Genomic DNA, 20,526 nt, shown 5'->3' with positions numbered 1-20,526 from the left:
GTGCAGCCCTTTAAGCATTCCCGATGAACGCTTACTGTTAATGAACTGCTCTGGTTATAAGAGTGAGAAGCCATTGCAGAGTTGGGAGGAAGAGAAGATGCTGCAAGACAGTCCACAAAGATGGGATGGGATACCTACAGGTGGGATTACCTACAGGGGGGATTACCTACAGGGGGGATTACCTACAAAGGTGTTACCTACAGGGGGGATTACCTACAAAGGTGTTACCTACAGGGGGGATTACCTACAAAAGGTGTTACCTACAGGGGGGGATTACCTACAAAGGTGTTACCTACAGGGGGGGATTACCTACAGGGGGGGATTACCTACAAAAGGTGTTACCTACAGGGGGGGATTACCTACAAAGGTGTTACCTACAGGGGGGGATTACCTACAGGGGGGATTACCTACAAAAGGTGTTACCTACAGGGGGGGATTACCTACAAAGGTGTTACTTACAGGGGGGGATTACCTACAAAGGTGTTACTTACAGGGGGGGATTACCTACAAAGGTGTTACTTACAGGGGGGGATTACCTACAAAGGTGTTACTTACAGGGGGGATTACCTACAAAGGTGTTACTTACAGGGGGGATTACCTACAAAGGTGTTACTTACAGGGGGGATTACCTACAAAAGGTGTTACTTACAGGGGGGATTACCTACAAAGGTGTTACCTACAGGGGGGATTACCTACAAGGGTGTTACCTTCAGACTGCCCACAGGGGTTACCTACAGAGGTGTTACTTACAGGGGGGATTACCTACAAAGGTGTTACCTACAGGGGGGATTACCTACAAAAGGTGTTACTTACAGGGGGGATTACCTACAAAGGTGTTACCTACAGGGGGGATTACCTACAAAGGTGTTACTTACAGGGGGGATTACCTACTAAAGGTGTTACCTACAGGGGGGATTACCTACAAGGGTGTTACCTTCAGACTGCCCACAGGGGTTACCTACGGGGGTTTGCCAACATGGAGTCCCTTACTACAGGGGGGATAACCTTTGTGGGTGTCACAGCACACTACTCCACACACCGTAATTCCTTAACCAACCCCTGGCTCGGCCTATACTTGCTTTCTCATGGGTCTATGCTGAGGGCTGTCCTCAGACTATTCAGGCTATCTGAAACCTACCACAGTACTGTAATCTATGGGAGGCCACCCTTTTCTGCTCAGGACTCCTGCCTATGCTAGAAGTATGCCCACCCACTGCCCAGAAACTACAAGACGTACCCCACCCAGGTATTCTGTAGCTAATATACTGTTATACACAGAGTAGACAGTAATACAACACAGCAGCTATTAAACAGATTTAAAGGGGATGTATGTAAGGTGCCGCAGTCCGTTTTTTGAACCGCGCCCCGATTCCCGTGTATGTCGCCGTTCTATCAACGGGTCTTGGGAATTCCCTCCCCTCTATGACGCGGCTTCATTAGAATCAATGGAGCCGCGTCATACGGGGGCGGGGGATTCCCCACACTGGGAGTGGGCCAGCCCGCCTCCTGTGCTTCAGCTCCGGCCCGAGACCCGTTGATAGGACAGGTAATGTATTACTGCTGCTGCTGCTTGTCAAATCGTCGGTCGCCCGCCGCACACCGTTATTCAACCGTAGCAATGCGCGGTGGGGGAACGATGATTTTAGGTCTGGCCCTAAATGAACGATCAGCCGATGACACGATCATCGGCTGATCGTTCTCTCTATTTCACTGAACGATAATCGGCCAAATCGGGAAAAATGGGGCCGATCCGGCCGATTATCGTTACTGTGGAATACTTAGTCTCTGGATGGAAGACAGACGAGAAAGACAATCTAATCCCCAATTTGTCACAGAATGGCCTCCTCAACCTTTACACAAATTGTAGACCCCTCTCTGACACAATGTTCACTGAAATACCATGTAGTCAAAGTATATGACGTACAAACAGATTATCAGAAGGTAAATTTACGGGTCCAAGGTTCTGTGATTCTAAAATGGACAATGACACCAAAACTCCTAGACAAGGCATCAGCCTTCACATTTTGGACCCTGGACAACATGTAACCTTAAAAATGAACCTGGTAAAGTATAAGGCCAAGCTACCTGACCTGGGCTCAACCTTTTTGCCTTATCAAAGTGCAGGAGATTTTTATGGTCAGTTAGGACTGTAACTTGGCACGGAGCTCCCTCCAGGAAGGGCCACAACTCCTCGAAGGCTCACTTGATGGCCAACAACTCTCGGTTCCCTATGTCATAATTGACCTCAAAAGTGGAGAACCTCATTCCCCTATCAGGGTGTACAAGCACTGGGACTGAGAAACTTTTTTAAAAAATTTTTGAAGGCTTGTTCGGCCTCTGGTGTCAAAAGGAGGGGGTCAGTTGCTTTTTTTGTTAAGAGGTTTGACTATCAGAGTGAAATTACGAATACATTTTCTGTAAAAATTAGCAAAACCTAGGAATTTTTGGATTTCTTTCAGGGTAGTAGGTCTGACCCATTCTACAACTGCCAAAAACTTTTTAGAGTCCATTTGTACAGAATCAGGGGTTACGATGTAACCGAGTCACTATACTGATGTCTCCTCCTCCTCCTCCTGTACCAGTCACTACACTGATGTCTCCTCCTCCTGTACCAGTCACTACACTGATGTCTCCTCCTCCTCCTGTACCAGTCACTACACTGATGTCTCCTCCTCCTGTACCAGTCACTACACTGATGTCTCCTCCTCCTCCTGTACCAGTCACTACACTGATGTCTCCTCCTCCTGTACCAGTCACTACACTGATGTCTCCTCCTCCTGTACCAGTCACTACACTGATGTCTCCTCCTTCTCCTGTACCAGTCACTACACTGATGTCTCCTCCTTCTCCTGTACCAGTCACTACACTGATGTCTCCTCCTTCTCCTGTACCAGTCACTATACTGATGTCTCCTCCTCCTCCTCCTGTACCAGTCACTACACTGATGTCTCCTCCTCCTGTACCAGTCACTACACCGATGTCTCCTCCTCCTCTACCAGTCACTACACTGATGTCTCCTCCTCCTCCTGTACCAGTCACTACACTGATGTCTCCTCCTCCTGTACCAGTCACTACACTGATGTCTTCTCCTCCTGTACCAGTCACTACACTGATGTCTCCTCCTCCTCCTGTACCAGTCACTACACTGATGTCTCCTCCCCCCTGTACCAGTCACTACACTGATGTCTCCTCCTGCTCCTGTACCAGTCACTACACTGATGTCTCCTCCTCCTCCTGTACCAGTCACTACACTGATGTCTCCTCCTCCTCCTCCTCCTGTACCAGTCACTACACTGATGTCTCCTCCTCCTGTACCAGTCACTACACTGATGTCTCCTCCTGTACCAGTCACTACACTGATGTCTCCTCCTCCTCCTGTACCAGTCACTACACTGATGTCTCCTCCCCCTGTACCAGTCACTACACTGATGTCTCCTCCTCCTCCTGTACCAGTCACTACACTGATGTCTCCTCCCCCTGTACCAGTCACTACACTGACGTCTCCTTCTCCTGTACCAGTCACTACACTGATGTCTCCTCCTCCTGTACCAGTCACTACACTGATGTCTCCTCCTCCTGTACCAGTCACTACACTGACATCTCCTCCTGTACCAGTCACTACACTGATGTCTCCTCCTCCTCCTGTACCAGTCACTACACTGATGTCTCCTCCTGTACCAGTCACTACACTGATGTCTCCTCCCCCTGTACCAGTCACTACACTGATGTCTCCTCCTGCTCCTGTACCAGTCACTACACTGATGTCTCCTCCCCCTGTACCAGTCACTACACTGATGTCTCCTCCTCCTCCTGTACCAGTCACTACACTGATGTCTCCTCCCCCTGTACCAGTCACTACACTGATGTCTCCTCCTGTACCAGTGACTACACTGATGTCTCCTCCTCCTCCTGTACCAGTCACTACACTGATGTCTCCTCCTCCTCCTGTACCAGTCACTACACTGATGTCTCCTCCCCCCTGTACCAGTCACTACACTGATGTCTCCTCCTGCTCCTGTACCAGTCACTACACTGATGTCTCCTCCTCCTGTACCAGTCACTACACTGATGTCTCCTCCTCCTCCTGTACCAGTCACTACACTGATGTCTCCTCCTCCTCCTGTACCAGTCACTACACTGATGTCTCCTCCTCCTCCTGTACCAGTCACTACACTGATGTCTCCTCCTCCTCCTGTACCAGTCACTACACTGATGTCTCCTCCTCCCGCACTCCTCATGTATGGATGATTATATGTATATCTCTGTAATGTCTGATCTTTCTCTATATATGTCCCCTCAGAATTGTAAAGTGCTGTGGAATCTGTTGGCGCTATATAAATACAATTATTATTATTTTGGCTAAGAAGAATGGGCGGCTTTACCAGAGAGAATAAAGAGCCTCATCCATAAAGACGGCAAGCTGTCACTGATGTCAGAGGGGGCAATGCACCGGATTACGGACTGGGGAGTGGGAACGTCTGAGAAACCTGTATCCCTCTATCTGTATGACCGGTATCTCTCTATCCGTGTGACCTGTATCCCTCTATCCGTGTGACCGGTATCCCTCTGTCCGTGTGACCTGTATCCCTCTGTCCGTGTGACCTGTATCCCTCTGTCCGTGTGACCTGTATCTCTCTATCCGTGTGACCTGTATCCCTCTATCCGTGTGACCTGTATCCCTCTGTCCGTGTGACCTGTATCCCTCTTTCCGTGTGACCTGTATCCCTCTTTCCGTGTGACCTGTATCCCTCTTTCCGTGTGACCTGTATCCCTCTTTCCGTGTGACCTGTATCCCTCTATCCGTGTGACCTGTATCCCTCTATCCGTGTGACCGGTATCTCTCTATCCGTGTGACCTGTATCCCTCTATCCGTGTGACCTGTATCCCTCTATCCGTGTGACCTGTATCCCTCTATCCGTGTGACCTGTATCCCTCTATCCGTGTGACCTGTATCCCTCTATCCGTGTGACCTGTATCCCTCTATCCGTGTGACCTGTATCCCTCTATCCGTGTGACCTGTATCTCTCTATCCGTATGACCTGTATCCTTCTGTCCGTATGACCTGTATTCTGATGACGGATTCTCTGGGAATCTCTGCACACAAAGTTCTCCCCTCACATGAACAGCTGGTAAATGATTGAAGAGCCGATCGGCATGAACGGGAGTAACGCTGCAGATCTATCCCAATTTATCAGCTCTGCATTGACCGCCGGCTGCTATAAATCAGGGGACCTGACAGAGCGAGCGCAGAGGGGTGAGAGCAAACGGAAAGAGTGAGTATGCAGGGAATAAGAGCGCAGGGGGTGAGAGCAAACGGAAAGAGTGAGTATGCAGGGAATAAGAGCGCAGGGGGTGAGAGCAGGGGATGCGAGTGGGATGACAGAGAGCACGATGAGAGCGTAGGGAATGAGAGCACGATGAGAGCGTAGGGAATGAGAGCATGGTGCACAGGAAGTGAGTGCAGGGAGTGAGAGCGCAGGAAGTGAGTGTGTGATGAGTGAGTGCAGGGAGTGAGAGCGCAGGAAGTGAGTGTGTGATGAGTGAGTGCAGGGAGTGAGAGCGCAGGAAGTGAGTGTGTGATGAGTGAGTGTGTGATGAGTGAGAGCGCAGGAAGTGAGTGTGTGATGAGTGAGTGCAGGGAGTGAGAGCGCAGGAAGTGAGTGTGTGATGAGTGAGTGCAGGGAGTGAGAGCGCAGGAAGTGAGTGTGTGATGAGTGAGTGCAGGGAGTGAGAGCGCAGGAAGTGAGTGTGTGATGAGTGAGTGCAGGGAGTGAGAGCGCAGGAAGTGAGTGTGTGATGAGTGAGTGTGTGATGAGTGAGAGCGCAGGAAGTGAGTGTGTGATGAGTGAGAGCGCAGGAAGTGAGTGTGTGATGAGTGAGTGCAGGGAGTGAGAGCGCAGGAAGTGAGTGTGTGATGAGTGAGTGCAGGGAGTGAGAGCGCAGGAAGTGAGTGTGTGATGAGTGAGTGCAGGGAGTGAGAGCGCAGGAAGTGAGTGTGTGATGAGTGAGTGCAGGGAGTGAGAGCGCAGGAAGTGAGTGTGTGATGAGTGAGTGCAGGGAGTGAGAGCGCAGGAAGTGAGTGTGTGATGAGTGAGTGCAGGGAGTGAGAGCGCAGGAAGTGAGTGTGTGATGAGTGAGAGCGCAGGAAGTGAGTGTGTGATGAGTGAGAGCGCAGGAAGTGAGTGTGTGATGAGTGAGAGCGCAGGAAGTGAGTGTGTGATGAGTGAGTGCAGGGAGTGAGAGCGCAGGAAGTGAGTGTGTGATGAGTGAGTGCAGGGAGTGAGCGCACGAAGTGAGTGTGATGAGTGAGTGCAGGGAGTGAGCGCACAGGAAGTGTGTGATGAGTGAGTGTGCATTGAGTGTGCACACAGGAAGTGAGTGAGTGATGAGTGAGTGCAGGGAGTGAGCGCACAGGAAGTGAGTGTGTGATGAGTGAGTGCAGGGAGAGTGCTGTGAGAGCACAGTGAGTGACAGCATAGGGAGTGAGAGGGTGGGAAGAAGGGTGGATAGCCGGCACGTTTATATGAGCTGCTAGTACCGAGAAGGGGCTTATTATACGGGCGGACAGCTCAGTCATCTTTAACAAGATGCAACCATTGTGCGGGGACAGCTGTACAAGCCATCACTGGGTGTTCATGCGACTTTTTGCCCAGTGAAAACAAACCATGTGGTGCTGAATAACCCCTTTAACCCCTTAAGGACCGGGCCTAAAATGGCCTTAAGGACTGAGGCAAATTTTATGAATTTGACCTGTGTCACTTTATTCATTAATAACTTCGGGATGCTTTTACCTATCTGGCTGATTCTGAGATTGTTTTCTCGTGACATATTGTACTTCACGTTTCTGGTAAAATGGAGTCGATACTTATAACAAATCTTTATGAAAAAATCCAAAATAACGTGAAAAATTTTTCAAAATTGCATTTTTCCAACTTTAAAAATTTTTCTGCTTATACAGAAAATGGTTATGCCACATAAATTATATATTAAATAGCATTAGCAACATGTCTACTTTATGTTGGCGGCATTTATTAAACTATATTTCATTTTTTTTAGACAATAGGAAGCTTAAAACATTAGCAGCAAATTTCCAAATTTTTAAGTAAAATTTCAAAATCAGATATTTTTAGGGACCTGTTCAGGTTTAAAGTGTATTTGAGGGGCCTGTATGTTAGAAAGCCCCACAAAGCACCCCATTTCAGAAACTGCACCCCCCAAACTCTGCAAAAGCACATCCAGAAAGTTTTTTAACCCTTTAGTGGAGTCACAGAAATAAAAGCTAAGTATGTAAGAAATTAGAAAATTTTAATTTTCTGTGCAGATTTTCTTGTAATCCAATATCTTCCATAATTGTAAACCTATTACCAGAGAAATGCCCCCCAATATTGATTGCCCCATTTCTGCAGTTTATAAAAATACCCCATATGTGGCCCTATTGCGCTATTTGACACAACCACAAGCCTCAGATACAAAGGAGCGCCTAGTGAATTTCAATGGCTCCGTTATATTTGGTCATTTCTGACTGTACCACTTCAGGTTGGCAGAGGCTCTGGGGTGCCAAAACCTAAAAAACACCCCTAAAGGGACACCATTTAGAAAACTACTCCCCTCAAGGAATGTAACAAGGGGTGCGGTGAGCATCTGGACCCCACAGGTGCTTCACAGATTTTCAGAACAATATGGCGTGAAAAAAGAAAAATTTATTTTTTTACACTAAAATGTTGTTCTAGCCTTCAATTTTTCATTTTCACAAAGGGATAAAAGGAATAACAACCCAAAAAACATGTAGCGCAGTTTCTCCCAAGTGCAGAAATAACCCACATGTGGACATAAAGCGCCATGTGGGCGCAGGACGAGCCTCCAAAGGGAAGGAGCGCCAATTGGCTTTTGGAAGCTGGATTTCACTGGAATGGATTTCAAGGGCCAAGTCGCATTTACAGATCCCTCGTGCTGCCAAGACACTGGAAACCCCCCACAAGTGACCCCATTCTGGAAACTACACCCCTCAAGGAATCTAACAAGGGTTGCAGTGAGCACATGGACCCCACTGGTGATGGGCACAAATGTGGAACAATGTGACGTGAAAGTGAAAATTTTCATTTTTTCACTTTCACGTCACAAATGTGCCCGTCATCAAGGGGTCCATATCCTCATTGCACCCCTTGTTAGATTCCTTGAGGGATTTAGTTTCCAGAATGGGGTCACTTGTGGGGGTTTCCACTGTTTTGGCAGCACGAGGGCTCTGTAAATGCGACATGGCGTTCATCATCCATTCTAGCCAAATCCAACCTCTAAAATCCAAATGGCGCTCCTTCCCTTCGGAGGCTTGCCCTGCGCCCACATGGCGCTTTATGTCCACATGTGGGGTATTTACGGACTCAGGGGAAATTGCTCTACACATTTTGTGTGGTTTTTTTCTCTTTTAACCCCTTGTGAAAATGAAAAATTTAAGGCTAGACCAACATTATAGTGTAAAAAATTTAATATTTCATTTTCACGCCACATTGTTCCACATTTGTGCCCGTCACCAGTGGGGTCCATATGCTCACTACACCCCTTGTTACATTCCCTGAGGGGTGTAGTTTCCATAATGGGGTCACTTGTGGGGGGTTTCAGCTGTCTTGGCAACACAGGGGCCTTTTACATGCAACAAGGCCCTCGAAATCCATTCCAGCCTCCAAAAGCCAAATGGCGCTCCTTCCCTTTGGAGGCTTACCCTGCACCCGCATGGCGCTTTATGTCCACATGTGGGGTATTTCTGAACTCAGGGGAAATTGCTCTACACATTGTGTTTTTTTTTTTATCTTTTAACCCCTTGTGAAAATGAAAAAATCAAGATCAATCATTTAGTGTAAAAATGAAAAAGAAATTTACATTAAATGTTGGTCTAGCCTTGATTTTTTCAATTTCCACAAGGGGTTAAAAAAGAAAATGAACGCAAACCGTGTAGGGTAATTTCCCCTGAGTAGGAAAATATGGCACATTATGTCCACATGTGGGGTAAGGGCACAGGGCAAGCGACCAAAAGGACAGAGCGCCATTTAGAGGCTGGAATGAAGGATGGAGGCCATGTGGCAATTACACAGCCCCTGTGCTGCCAAGACAGTAGAAACCCCCCACAAGTGACTCCATTCTGGAAATTACACCCCATAAGGAATCTCACAAGGGGTACAGTGAGCATATGGACCCCACTGGCGACAGGCACTTATGGAGCCGTAAAAATTTTAAATACCATTTTTTTCATTTTCACGGCACAAATGTGGCCGTCACCAGGGGGCCATATACCCGCTGCCCCCCTTGTTAGATTCCTTATGGGGTGTGGTTTCCAGAATGGGGTCACTTGTGGGGGGCTTCTACTGTCCTGGCCGCACAGAGGCTTTGTAATTGCATCATGGCATCCTCTAATGGGAATGGCGGCCATACCTACTTAGTTGGGGAAAAGGGACAATTCTAATTTATTTGGGGGTATTAGAACAATTATTAGTTTATAAGGTTGAAAATGACAGGTGTCCATCAAACTCAACCTGTGTTGATCCAGAGAAAGGCAAAAAAAACCCTCGTGAGGCAGACGACAGTAGCCTCATCACAGGGGAAAAATTCCTTCCCGACTCCATAATGGCGATGAGAACAATCCCTGGACCAACGTGACCCCTGAAATAGGAATAAGGGACAGAATTTAGAATATGTAGAACCCCAATGACGTGTGGTGCGCCTTGGAGCGATCCAGTATGCAGAGGCCGGGGTGATCAGGACAGGTGTCACACTGGTAAATGGTGTCCTTCCTGATCCCCCCGTTACGCCACACTCTGCACTTCTTCTGGGGTCTCCTGTTTTCCAGTGTGGGGGACGTCACCTGGAAAATGTTGTCCTGGTGCGATACGGGGTCCTTCATATCCAGAAGCGCTGGGTCCGCTCCATGGCTGCTAAATATTAGGGCGCTATTACTGCTTCTGATATGTTCGGATCGTGCTGCAAGCTACAGTAGCTCAGGCAGCGAGGGACCGGAAGAGGGGGTGCTGATATAAAAGTCATCCCCGTATGGGTGGTAACCTTTATCCAGCAGTGGGAAGATCAGTTCCCGGACGATCTCCCCACTAACTCCGAGGATGGGGGGAGGGGGCATCTGGGGGCTGGATTCGGGTGTCCCTTCCTTCATACACTCTAAGGGTACGTGCACACTGCAGAATGGCGAAGGATAACCCTTTGTGCATTCCGCAGCTGGCACCCGCCGGCGGACTAATGCGGGCGCGCGTCTCCGTTCGTGTCACACTCCATTCTATGCACAGGCGGATTCCGCCCCCTGTCCAAAGAATGAACGTGTTCATTCTTTGGACGGACGACGGAATCTGCCCGTGCATAGAATGGAGTCTATGACACGGGCGGAGACGAGCGCCCGCATCAGTCCGCCGGCGGGTGCCAGCTGCGGAATGCACAATCCTTCGCCATTCCACAGTGTGCACCGACCCTAAATCTGTAAGTGTACCCTGAGGTACTGTCACAGAGTTTGTAGAATTTAACGCCATACCGTGATCTCTTATTGGGACGGTACTGGCGGAAAAGACGTGTCTGGGGGGCAGCGTACACTACGCTACCCCCAAATACGTCACTGGATGATGAGGATGATGAGGATGAATGGAGGAAAGAAGGATCCCCCCATTCATCCTCACTGGCTGTTTCGGTGTCGGAGGTAATAATAACGTATCCCTCTGACGCCGAAAACACCCTGGGGGCCATTTTTATATGGGGATTAGTATATGGGGTATGTAAATGTGTAGTGGTGTAGTGTAAAACTTTATTTCGTGTAGTGTAATAGTGTTTTTTACGTGTCTTTTTAACATTAAGTATAAAAAAAAAACCTACGCCAACAAAGGAGTTGCTGATAAATGCCGCACTTATGTGCGGTACTTATCAGCAGACTGTGGCTGTAGGATATAGAAAAAAAAACACCCTACGCCAAAAAGGAGGAGTTGCTGATCAGCGGCGCACTTACGTGCGATGCTGATCAGCACTCAGCGGCGATAGGGTTCGGAAACTAAAAAAAAAAAAAGGAAAAAAATTTGAAGAAAAAAACAAAAAAAAAACACCTTTCTTCAACCCTATAGCAAGGGGGCTAGGGGGCAGTAGGTCCCGAATTCCGGAAATTGCCGATGGGAGCCGAGAGGAGCTGAAGCCGGGACCGGCGGAAGTATCCGAAGACGCAACGAAGAAGAGGACGCGATCGGGACCCGGAAGAAGCGATCGGGACACCGGGATCAGGTGAGTATGTGCCAATACCTGCTGGGGACACCTCAGCTACCTAGCTGAGGTGTCCCCAGCAGGTATTTAACACTTTTTGGAGACTTATATCGCAGTGATCGGCCGGACGGTCCCGGACAGCCGATCACGGCGATCGGGACGTGGCACCTTGGCCACCATTACTTTTAACAGTAATGGCGGTCGGTGCCGTCCTCTGAATTGATCAGCCAATAGCAGCGATCGTCAGCACGGGGGGAGTTAACCACCCCCCGTGCCGACAAGCTAGGATGGCCTGCTATACATTATAGCAGGCCATCTTCCCCGATCGCTGCGTGTGTACACGCAGCGATCGGGGAAACCGCGGGCGTAAATGTACGTCCGTTTGTGTTAAGGCACGGGTTTTGGGGGCGTACACTTACGCCCGCGGTCGTTAAGGTAAATGTTAGATGCAGACGTGGTTCACCAATCTCTACCATGTATTAACACATTCCATTGCAGGTGGTGTCTTCCAGCTCAGTGTTGGTGATAAATCTGGTGTCGGTGACCTGTGACCTGTACAAGCTGCTTGTCTGATCAATACAATGTGACGTGCGCAGCGCCCGACCTTCCCTGTCTAATAATCACCAGGGACGGCAGGTGTAATATATGAGGATATAATACCTGTAGAAGAGTCTCTCCTATATACAAGACAGCCGGCACGTACCTCTTTGATTAACCCCTTCAGGAACACAGTGATGGCACAGAGATCCTTATGTGGCTTATTATGAGGTCAAAGTCCTGAACGTGAAAGCGGCTGCCACTATTTTATCACCATTTCTGCCATTTGCTATCACGGGGGGCAGTGATTGAACACAATGACCGAGGACAAAGACTGGGGGACAATGACCGGGGGGCAATGACTGGAGACAATAACCGGGGGGCAATGACTGGAGACAATGACCGGGGGGACAATGACCGGGGAGCAATGACTGGAGACAATGACTGGAAACAATGACCAGGGGAAGGGGGGGGGGACAATGACAGGAGACAATGACCGGGGGGACAATGACTGGAGACAATGACCGGGGGGCAATGACTGGAGACAATGACCGGGGGGACAATGACCGGGGAGCAATGACTGGAGACAATGACCGGGGGGACAATGATCGGGGAGCAATGACCGGAGGGGAAGGGGGGGGGGACAATTACAGGAGACAATGACCGGGGGGGGTGGTGGTTGACAATGACTGGAGACAATGACTGGAAACAATGTCCGGGGGGCAGTGACTGGAAACAATGACCAGGGGGCAATGACTGGAGACAATGACCGGAGGGGAAGGGGGGGGGGACAATGACAGGAGACAATGACCGGGTGGTGGTGGGGGGGGGGGGGTTGGGGCACAATGACCGGAGGGCAATGATTGGGAACAATGACTGGGGGGCAATGACCGGGGGCAATGACTGAAGCCAGTTAGTGGGGAAATCACACACGTCCTTAATATAAATGACAAGCCTGGGGATACAGTCAGTCCATTCCACACAAATTTTTCTGAAGAATTTTTCAGCACATAAATCTGACATAACACGAGGAATTGCTCTGGATTTTCTACATCAACATTTTCAGAAGCAAATTTGCACCAAACCCCATTTAATGCCACTATTATATGTTATTATGTCCAATCAGATCTGACAGGAGGAATAACAGAGGAACACCACAACACAGAGGCGTACGGAAGAGTCCACAGGTGAGGAGAAGCCACATACTAAAGAGTCCACAGGTGAGGAGAAGCCACATACTAAAGAGTCCACAGGTGAGGAGAAGCCACATACTAAAGAGTCCACAGGTGAGGAGAAGCCACATACTAAAGAGTCCACAGGTGAGGAGAAGCCACATACTAAAGAGTCCACAGGTGAGGAGAAGCCACATACTAAAGAGTCCACAGGTGAGGAGAAGCCACATACTAAAGAGTCCACAGGTGAGGAGAAGCCACATACTAAAGAGTCCACAGGTGAGGAGAAGCCACATACTAAAGAGTCCACAGGTGAGGAGAAGCCACATACTAAAGAGTCCACAGGTGAGGAGAAGCCACATACTAAAGAGTCCACAGGTGAGGAGAAGCCACACACTAAAGAGTCCACAGGTGAGGAGAAGCCACAGGACAATTAGCCCTCAAGAAGAAAGCCATGAGGATGAGCTCAAGCATCGTGCCTTTATGTGTTTTTTTTTTTAAGGCAAATATTTTATATCGTGAACCCATTTAATCCTTTTAGTGTTGACCAAGGCCATGTCAATCCTGGACTGCGTGTTACTTGTTTTATTCCAGCAAGAGAAGGCCCTAGCTTCCGGATCCCTCACCCACCACATGTCGGTCAGCAAAAGGGGGAGGGGGGAATGACCGACGCCCCGAACAGGAGTAGAAACCCTAAAACAGTCAACCTTTTCGCAAGCAACTACATTAAGATCGCCAGAGATCAATAACGGGCACCCATTAAATCTGTTAGCATACATGAAGACCAATTCAAGAACCTCTGAGCTGAAAGGGGGGGGGGGGATATATACAAAAGCCAGGGTACACTCCAACCCCTCAACCTGACAATGCAGCAAATAAATCTCCCCTCCTTATCCATCAGCTGATCCAACAACACCCACTTAATCCGCCTATGGACCAGAACCGATACCCCCCTGGCATAATTAGAGAAGGTCGCATGGTACTGTGCACCCCAACAGGGTCTATGCGTTTTAGCCACTGTTTCTCCAACCAAATGTGTTTCAAGAAGACCAACAAAACAAGGTTGGTAATTCTTAATCACATTCATGATAGCCAGTCTTTTGCATTTCTCCCCTAATCCTCTAATGTTCCAGGTCAGTATACGAAGCATGAGCTTTCACTTGAGGAAAGGAGGAGGAAGAGAAGGGAAAAGAGGCAAAAAAGGAGAAAAAAAAAGAAAAAGAAAAAAAAAAGAAGAGAAGAGAAGTGCTCCTCTCGTGCGTGTCCTCCATTACCCCCGTGCTCGGAGGGCCAGTCCACTTTGCTCTTTCCCTTCTGCAAAACGTATCTGTGGAGCAATGTCTCTAATTACAGAGCGGTAGTACCAAGCATATACTGCATATCAGCCTTATACTGATGTTAGTATTTCTTAGGGCTTAATCCCCTCCATTTAAGCAGACCTATGGTGACCTCCCATAATCAATGTGGAACAGTCATTGACCACTCCTCTATACAGTATGCTGTCGCCAGTAGCCACAATTCCACTGGGGCAGCGCTGCCACCGCCACCCCAGGTAATACAAAGTGGGGTCACCACACCAGGAGGTACATTGCCCTACATCTCTGTAAATGGAAGTCACCAAACTAGCGGGGGAATGGGTGCGCTGCCACTACACCCAATACCACCCCTAGTTACATCCACAGATGGTGGCCTGAAAGCCAAATCGGGCCTGATTAACAAGAGACTGGCGTCCAATTCACCCGGGAGGGGGGGGGGGCACACCACAGAATAGTTCAGGAGATCCGGAGGTGCACAGGATACAGTCACAGCCTTCTTACATCAGCTTACCCTCACTAAGCTTCACAGGCAGGCCAGCACGTTCTCAGAAAAACCTTCAGCCGAGACCCGCTCTCACCGGGTCGCCGCGTCAGATGGAGTACCCTGCACCTCACCTGTCTGCCTTTTATGGCGTGCCCTGCCCCACATGACAGGGTTCAGCGCTCAGGCGCACTACAAGCAGAGGGTCACGGCGCCACGCTGCTCCCGGCCTCCCCATCCTCCGAGCCGCCGATGGCGTCCGCATCCAGCAGCCAATCTCCCCTGAACAGGCTCCACCAGGCCGCCCGGGGCCAGCGTCCGCTCCCGGCCTCCTCCCGCAAATCACCGCTGGTCAGCGCATGGCTTCAGATCCCCGAGGTAACCACAGGAGAGGCGAACCTTAGCTCCGCCTCATGCTCCTCCCCCCTAGCAGTTTTCCTGTTTTGCCTTTGGGTACAAACACACACGGCTTATATGCTGCGTATTTACTGCTGCGATACGCAGCAGATACGCAGCAGATTAGATCTAAATAACTGAACACAGTATCAAATCTGCTGCGTATCTGCTGCGTATCTGCTGCGTATCTGCTGCGTATCTGCTGCGTATCTGCTGCGTATCTGCTGCGTATCTGCTGTGTGTGTTTGTACCCTTTATGTGTATTCTGCAACCATTAAGATATCGGTTTACCATATGTTTTTTTTCAACTGTCAAGTGAACTGTGCCTTTAAGATTGTTCTCTATGTTATATGAGACAGAAAAAGTGAAAGATACAAGTCTGTGCTCAGGTCTGTAAGATGAAGTCCGTAACCATGTCCTGACTGCCAACCCTGCCAACCAAAGGGCCACAAACTACTGGTCTGTAAGCTAAAACTATTGGTTTCTCCACTTATACGGGTTGAGGATTTTTTTTCCAGATTTCTCTGTGATTGTGGTTGGTGGAGGCCCCCACCAGGTCCTCTGGGTAGATCATAGCCTCCTCTAAGACCCCTAATAGAAAATTCTGGGGGGGGGGAATAAACATGATGGGGCTGATTTACTAACTTGTTCCCAGCAGAAAATTGTAAGGTTTCTGTCAATTTTCACCGTCAGTTTGGTGTTCCGACATTTAATAACAGTGTGCGACACAAATTTACCCAAAAACTGACAAACCCTTCTTTTTTGGCCCAAAACTAACTAAGGTCAACAGGGACATGAATTAATTTGATTTGAAAAAAAAAAACAGACAAAACTGACGGCACGGAGGCCGGGAACGTTAGTCTTAGAGAAGTGGTGGCCGTGGGTGCAGGCAAGTGGCGGCCGTGGGTGCAGGCAAGTGGCGGCCATGGGTGCAGGCAAGTGGCGGCCGTGGGTGCAGGCAAGTGGCGGCCGTGGGTGCAGGCAAGTGGAGGCCGTGGGTGCAGGCAAGTGGCGGCCGTGGGTGCAGGCAAGTGGCGGCCGTGGGTGCAGGCAAGTGGCGGCCCTCTTATCCGCACTCCACATGGCTCCATGTGGGTTCTCTCAGAAGGGGCCATATACATGGAGCTGGAATCCATCACAGAGAAGTCGGCTCCACACCCAGGTCAACACGTGAAGCCTTCTGGATTCGCACATATCTATATATTTGCAGCCATGGGTTAAAGTGTTTCCGTAGCTGAGTAAATATTTTCTGGCTGGGGCCCTGCGTTCCACAGTAAACACAAAGAACGTGAAGAGACAGAGATCACAGCAACGAGAAAACCGCCTCACGCCGCACATTGACCGCGCACAAAGGACTCTCCATTTAATAAGCACCCCTCATTGTGAGGCCTCGGTTTGTTCCGGGACACAACAGTCGTTCTTATCTCCATTCCTCAGAACTAGTTTACTTCCAGATTAGTATTTCTGCGAGCGGTGTGCATAACAAACATGGAGGAAGTCGCACCATTGTCTAATGATTAGTGAAAGGGACATTATAAATGAGATACCTCACGTACATGAGGCCGACAGATGGGGCCGCCGGGCCTGCCGATATTGGTGACAGCCGTCCCTAGGCTATCAGGGCTTTGTTACATCTCAGCCACATACAGTCCGTCCTTCTGTTCAGGCACTTAGGGAGACGGAAAGCCTTACGTCATATGTGTACTCTACAGATTATATATGGGGGCTAGACATGGCCACCAATCTAGGAACTGGGCAATCTGACTTCATCTGCCTGATCATAACAACAGTATAAACGGCTTTATGTAGAGCCTGAGCCGTCACTATAATCCAAGAGAGTCTATATACTCAATGCCGAGGATCCCCGAGACAGCTCCGACCCTGAGCCGTCACTATAATCCAGGAGACTCTACATACTCAATGCCGAGGATCCCCGAGACATCTCCGACCCTGACCCTGAGCAGTCACTATAATCCAGGAGACTCTACATACTCAATGCCGAGGATCCCCGAGACATCTCCGACCCTGACCCTGAGCAGTCACTATAATCCAGGAGACTCTACATACTCAATGCCGAGGATCCCCGAGACAGCTCCGACCCTGACCCTGAGCCGTCACTATAATCCAAGAGAGTCTACATACTCAATGCCGAGGATCCCCGAGACAGCTCCGACCCGGACCCTGAGCCGTCACTATAATCCAAGAGAGTCTACATACTCAATGCCGAGGATCCCCGAGACAGCTCCGACCCTGAGCCGTCACTATAATCCAGGAGACTCTACATACTCAATGCCGAGGATCCCCGAGACAGCTCCGACCCTGAGCCGTCACTATAATCCAGGAGACTCTACATACTCAATGCCGAGGATCCCCGAGACAGCTCCGACCCTGAGCCGTCACTATAATCCAGGAGACTCCACATACTCAATGCTGAGGATCCCCGAGACAGCTCCGACCCTGACCCTGAGCAGTCACTATAATCCAGGAGACTCTACATACTCAATGCCGAGGATCCCCGAGACAGCTCCGACCCTGAGCCGTCACTATAATCCAGGAGACTCTACATACTCAATGCCGAGGATCCCCGAGACAGCTCCGACCCTGAGCAGTCACTATAATCCAGGAGACTCTACATACTCAATGCCGAGGATCCCCGAGACAGCTCCGACCCTGACCCTGAGCAGTCACTATAATCCAGACTCTACATACTCAATGCCGAGGATCCCCGAGACAGCTCCGACCCTGAGCCGTCACTATAATCCAAGAGAGTCTACATACTCAATGCCGAGGATCCCCGAGACAGCTCTGACCCTGACCCTGAGCCGTCACTATAATCCAAGAGAGTCTACATACTCAATGCCGAGGATCCCCGAGACAGCTCCGACCCTGAGCCGTGACTATAATCCAGGAGACTCTACATACTCAATGCCGAGGATCCCCGAGACAGCTCCGACCCTTAGCAGTCACTATAATCCAGGAGACTCTACATACTCAATGCCGAGGATCCCCAAGACATCTCCGACCCTGACCCTGAGCCGTCACTATAATCCAGGAGACTCTACATACTCAATGCCGAGGATCCCCGAGACAGCTCCGACCCTGACCCTGAGCAGTCACTATAATCCAGGAGACTCTACATACTCAATGCCAAGGGATACGGGTCACACAGATAGAGGGATACAGGTCATACGGATAGAGAGATACAGGTCATACAGATAGAAGGATACAGGTCACACGGACAGAGATACCGGTCACACGGACAGAGAGATACAGGTCACACGGACAGAGGGATACAGGTCACACGGACAGAGGGATACAGGTCACACGGACAGGGGGATACAGGTCACACGGACAGGGGGATACAGGTCACACGGACAGGGGGATACAGGTCACACGGACAGAGGGATACAGGTCACACGGACAGAAGGATACAGGTCACACGGACAGAGAGATACAGGTCACACGGACAGAGAGATACAGGTCACACAGATAGAGAGATACAGGTCACACAGATAGAGAGATACAGGTCACACAAATAGAGAGATACAGGTCACACAGGTCACACAGATAGAGAGATACAGGTCACACAGATAGAGAGATACAGGTCACACAGATAGAGAGATACAGGTCACACAGATAGAGAGATACAGGTCACACGGACAGAGAGATACAGGTCACACGGACAGAGAGATACAGGTCACACAGATAGAGAGATACAGGTCACACAGATAGAGAGATACAGGTCACACAGATAGAGAGATACAGGTCACACAGATAGAGAGATACAGGTCACTGTAAACCTGGAAACTCTACATACTCAATGCTGAGGATCCCAGAGAGAGCTCCGACCCTGAGCCGTCACTATGATCCTGGGATCCCTGGTACAAAGAGATCACATCAGGTCACCATCATTCTCAGGAGTAAATGGTCTCCAACCTTTCTCCAATCAGCTTTGCTATATACAGACTCCCAAATGGGAATCAGAACAAATCCCTGCTGCTTCCTCATCATCTCGGCTCCTGTAACACTATTACACTCCTCATCTCTTCTAGTCGGTTCCTACTTTTAGGGCCAGTTCACACTGAGTAAACACGGCGTAATTCCGCGGCAGACTTCTCCGCCATACTCAGTGTGCTGCTGTAAGTGAATGAGGGGGCGCGCGCTCGTCCGCTGCCGCCGCTCTCCGCTTGAGGATGTAACAAGTTACTTCTTTGAGCGGACAGGAGAGGGAGCGGACGAGCGTGCGCCCTCTCTATCACTTACAGCAGCACACAGAGTATGGCGGAGAGGTCTGCCGCAGAATTACACCGTGTTTACTCAGTGTGAACTGGCCCTTAGGGTAGGTTTACACTACAGAACCCACACGGATAAGTTCCTGATTTGTGGCTCATACCTGTTCGCGGCATCGCGCATATCCACCGGCTCCATGGACACCATTCTACGGCCGGGCCAATTCTGCGTTCCACCACAAGAATAGGCACGTCAGTTCTTTCGGCAGAACGCGGAGTCAGCCCGGCCATAGAATGGTGTCCATGGAGCCGGTGGATATGCGCGATGCCGCGAACAGGTATGAGCCACAAATACGGAACTTATCTGTGTGGGTTCCAGAGTGTAATCCTACCCTTATAGTAAAGAATCTATAGAGAAACCTACAGAGACTGACTTCTTTTACTGTAAAGAATCTATCAATTGCTCCCCAACTTCACTTACACATACAGTAAAGAATACATACAATTTGAGTTCATAGCCGCACGGCTCTTACAGTAAAGAATGTGTATAAAGTTCCATAGTCTCATTGCTCTTACAGTAAAGAATGTGTATAAAGTTCCATAGTCTCACTGCTCTTACAGTAAAGAACGTGTATAAAGTTCCATAGTCTCACTGCTCTTACAGTAAAGAACGTGTATAAAGTTCCATAGTCTCATTGCTCTTACAGTAAAGAACGTGTATAAAGTTCCATAGTCTCATTGCTCTTACAGTAAAGAATGTGTATAAAGTTCCATAGTCGCACTGCTCTTACAGTAAAGAATCTATATAAAATTCCAGTCTCACTGCTCTTACAGAAAAGAATCTATAGAGAGCTCCATAGTCTCACTGCTCTTACAGTAAAGAATGTGTATAAAGTTCCATAGCCTCACTGCTCTTACAGTAAAGAATCTATAGAGAACTCCCTAGTCTCACTGCTCTTACAGTAAAGAATCTATAGAGAACTCCCTAGTCTTACTGCTCTTACAGTAAAGAATCTATACAGAACTCCATAGTCTCACTGCTCCTACAGTAAAGAATCTGTGTACAGTTATATAGTCTCACTGCTCTTACAGTAAAGAATCTATAAAGAGCTCCATAGTCTCACTGCTCTTACAGTAAAGAATCTATAGAGAACTCCATA

At 49.1% G+C, this 20,526-nt stretch overlaps 1 protein-coding gene across 1 annotated transcript; it reads left to right on the top strand.

The window, feature by feature from the left end:
• Positions 1-1,976: 1,976 nt before the first annotated feature.
• Positions 1,977-13,610, top strand: LOC138799051 (uncharacterized). The gene is made up of 3 exons (XM_069979794.1): positions 1,977-2,063; positions 12,938-13,355; positions 13,486-13,610. Exons 1-3 carry the CDS (start codon positions 1,977-1,979, stop codon positions 13,608-13,610), a joined length of 630 nt encoding a protein of 209 aa, XP_069835895.1.
• Positions 13,611-20,526: the final 6,916 nt, after the last annotated feature.

The sequence above is a fragment of the Dendropsophus ebraccatus genome, chromosome 8 (genome assembly GCF_027789765.1).
Source record: "Dendropsophus ebraccatus isolate aDenEbr1 chromosome 8, aDenEbr1.pat, whole genome shotgun sequence".
Lineage (NCBI taxonomy): Eukaryota > Metazoa > Chordata > Amphibia > Anura > Hylidae > Dendropsophus > Dendropsophus ebraccatus.
The sequence above is the reverse complement of the archived record's forward strand: the minus strand, read 5'-3'. Positions and strand labels throughout refer to the sequence as shown.

Bases quoted from the DNA above. Each gene is read 5' to 3' on its own strand.
- LOC138799051 (XM_069979794.1), top strand. From the start codon at position 1,977: ATGGACAATGACACCAAAACTCCTAGACAAGGCATCAGCCTTCACATT. The intron at 2,064-12,937 runs GTAAAGTATAAG...ACCACAACACAG, and splicing joins TAACCTTAAAAATGAACCTG to AGGCGTACGGAAGAGTCCAC. The intron at 13,356-13,485 runs GTGAGGAGAAGC...TAATCCTTTTAG, and splicing joins ACACACTAAAGAGTCCACAG to TGTTGACCAAGGCCATGTCA.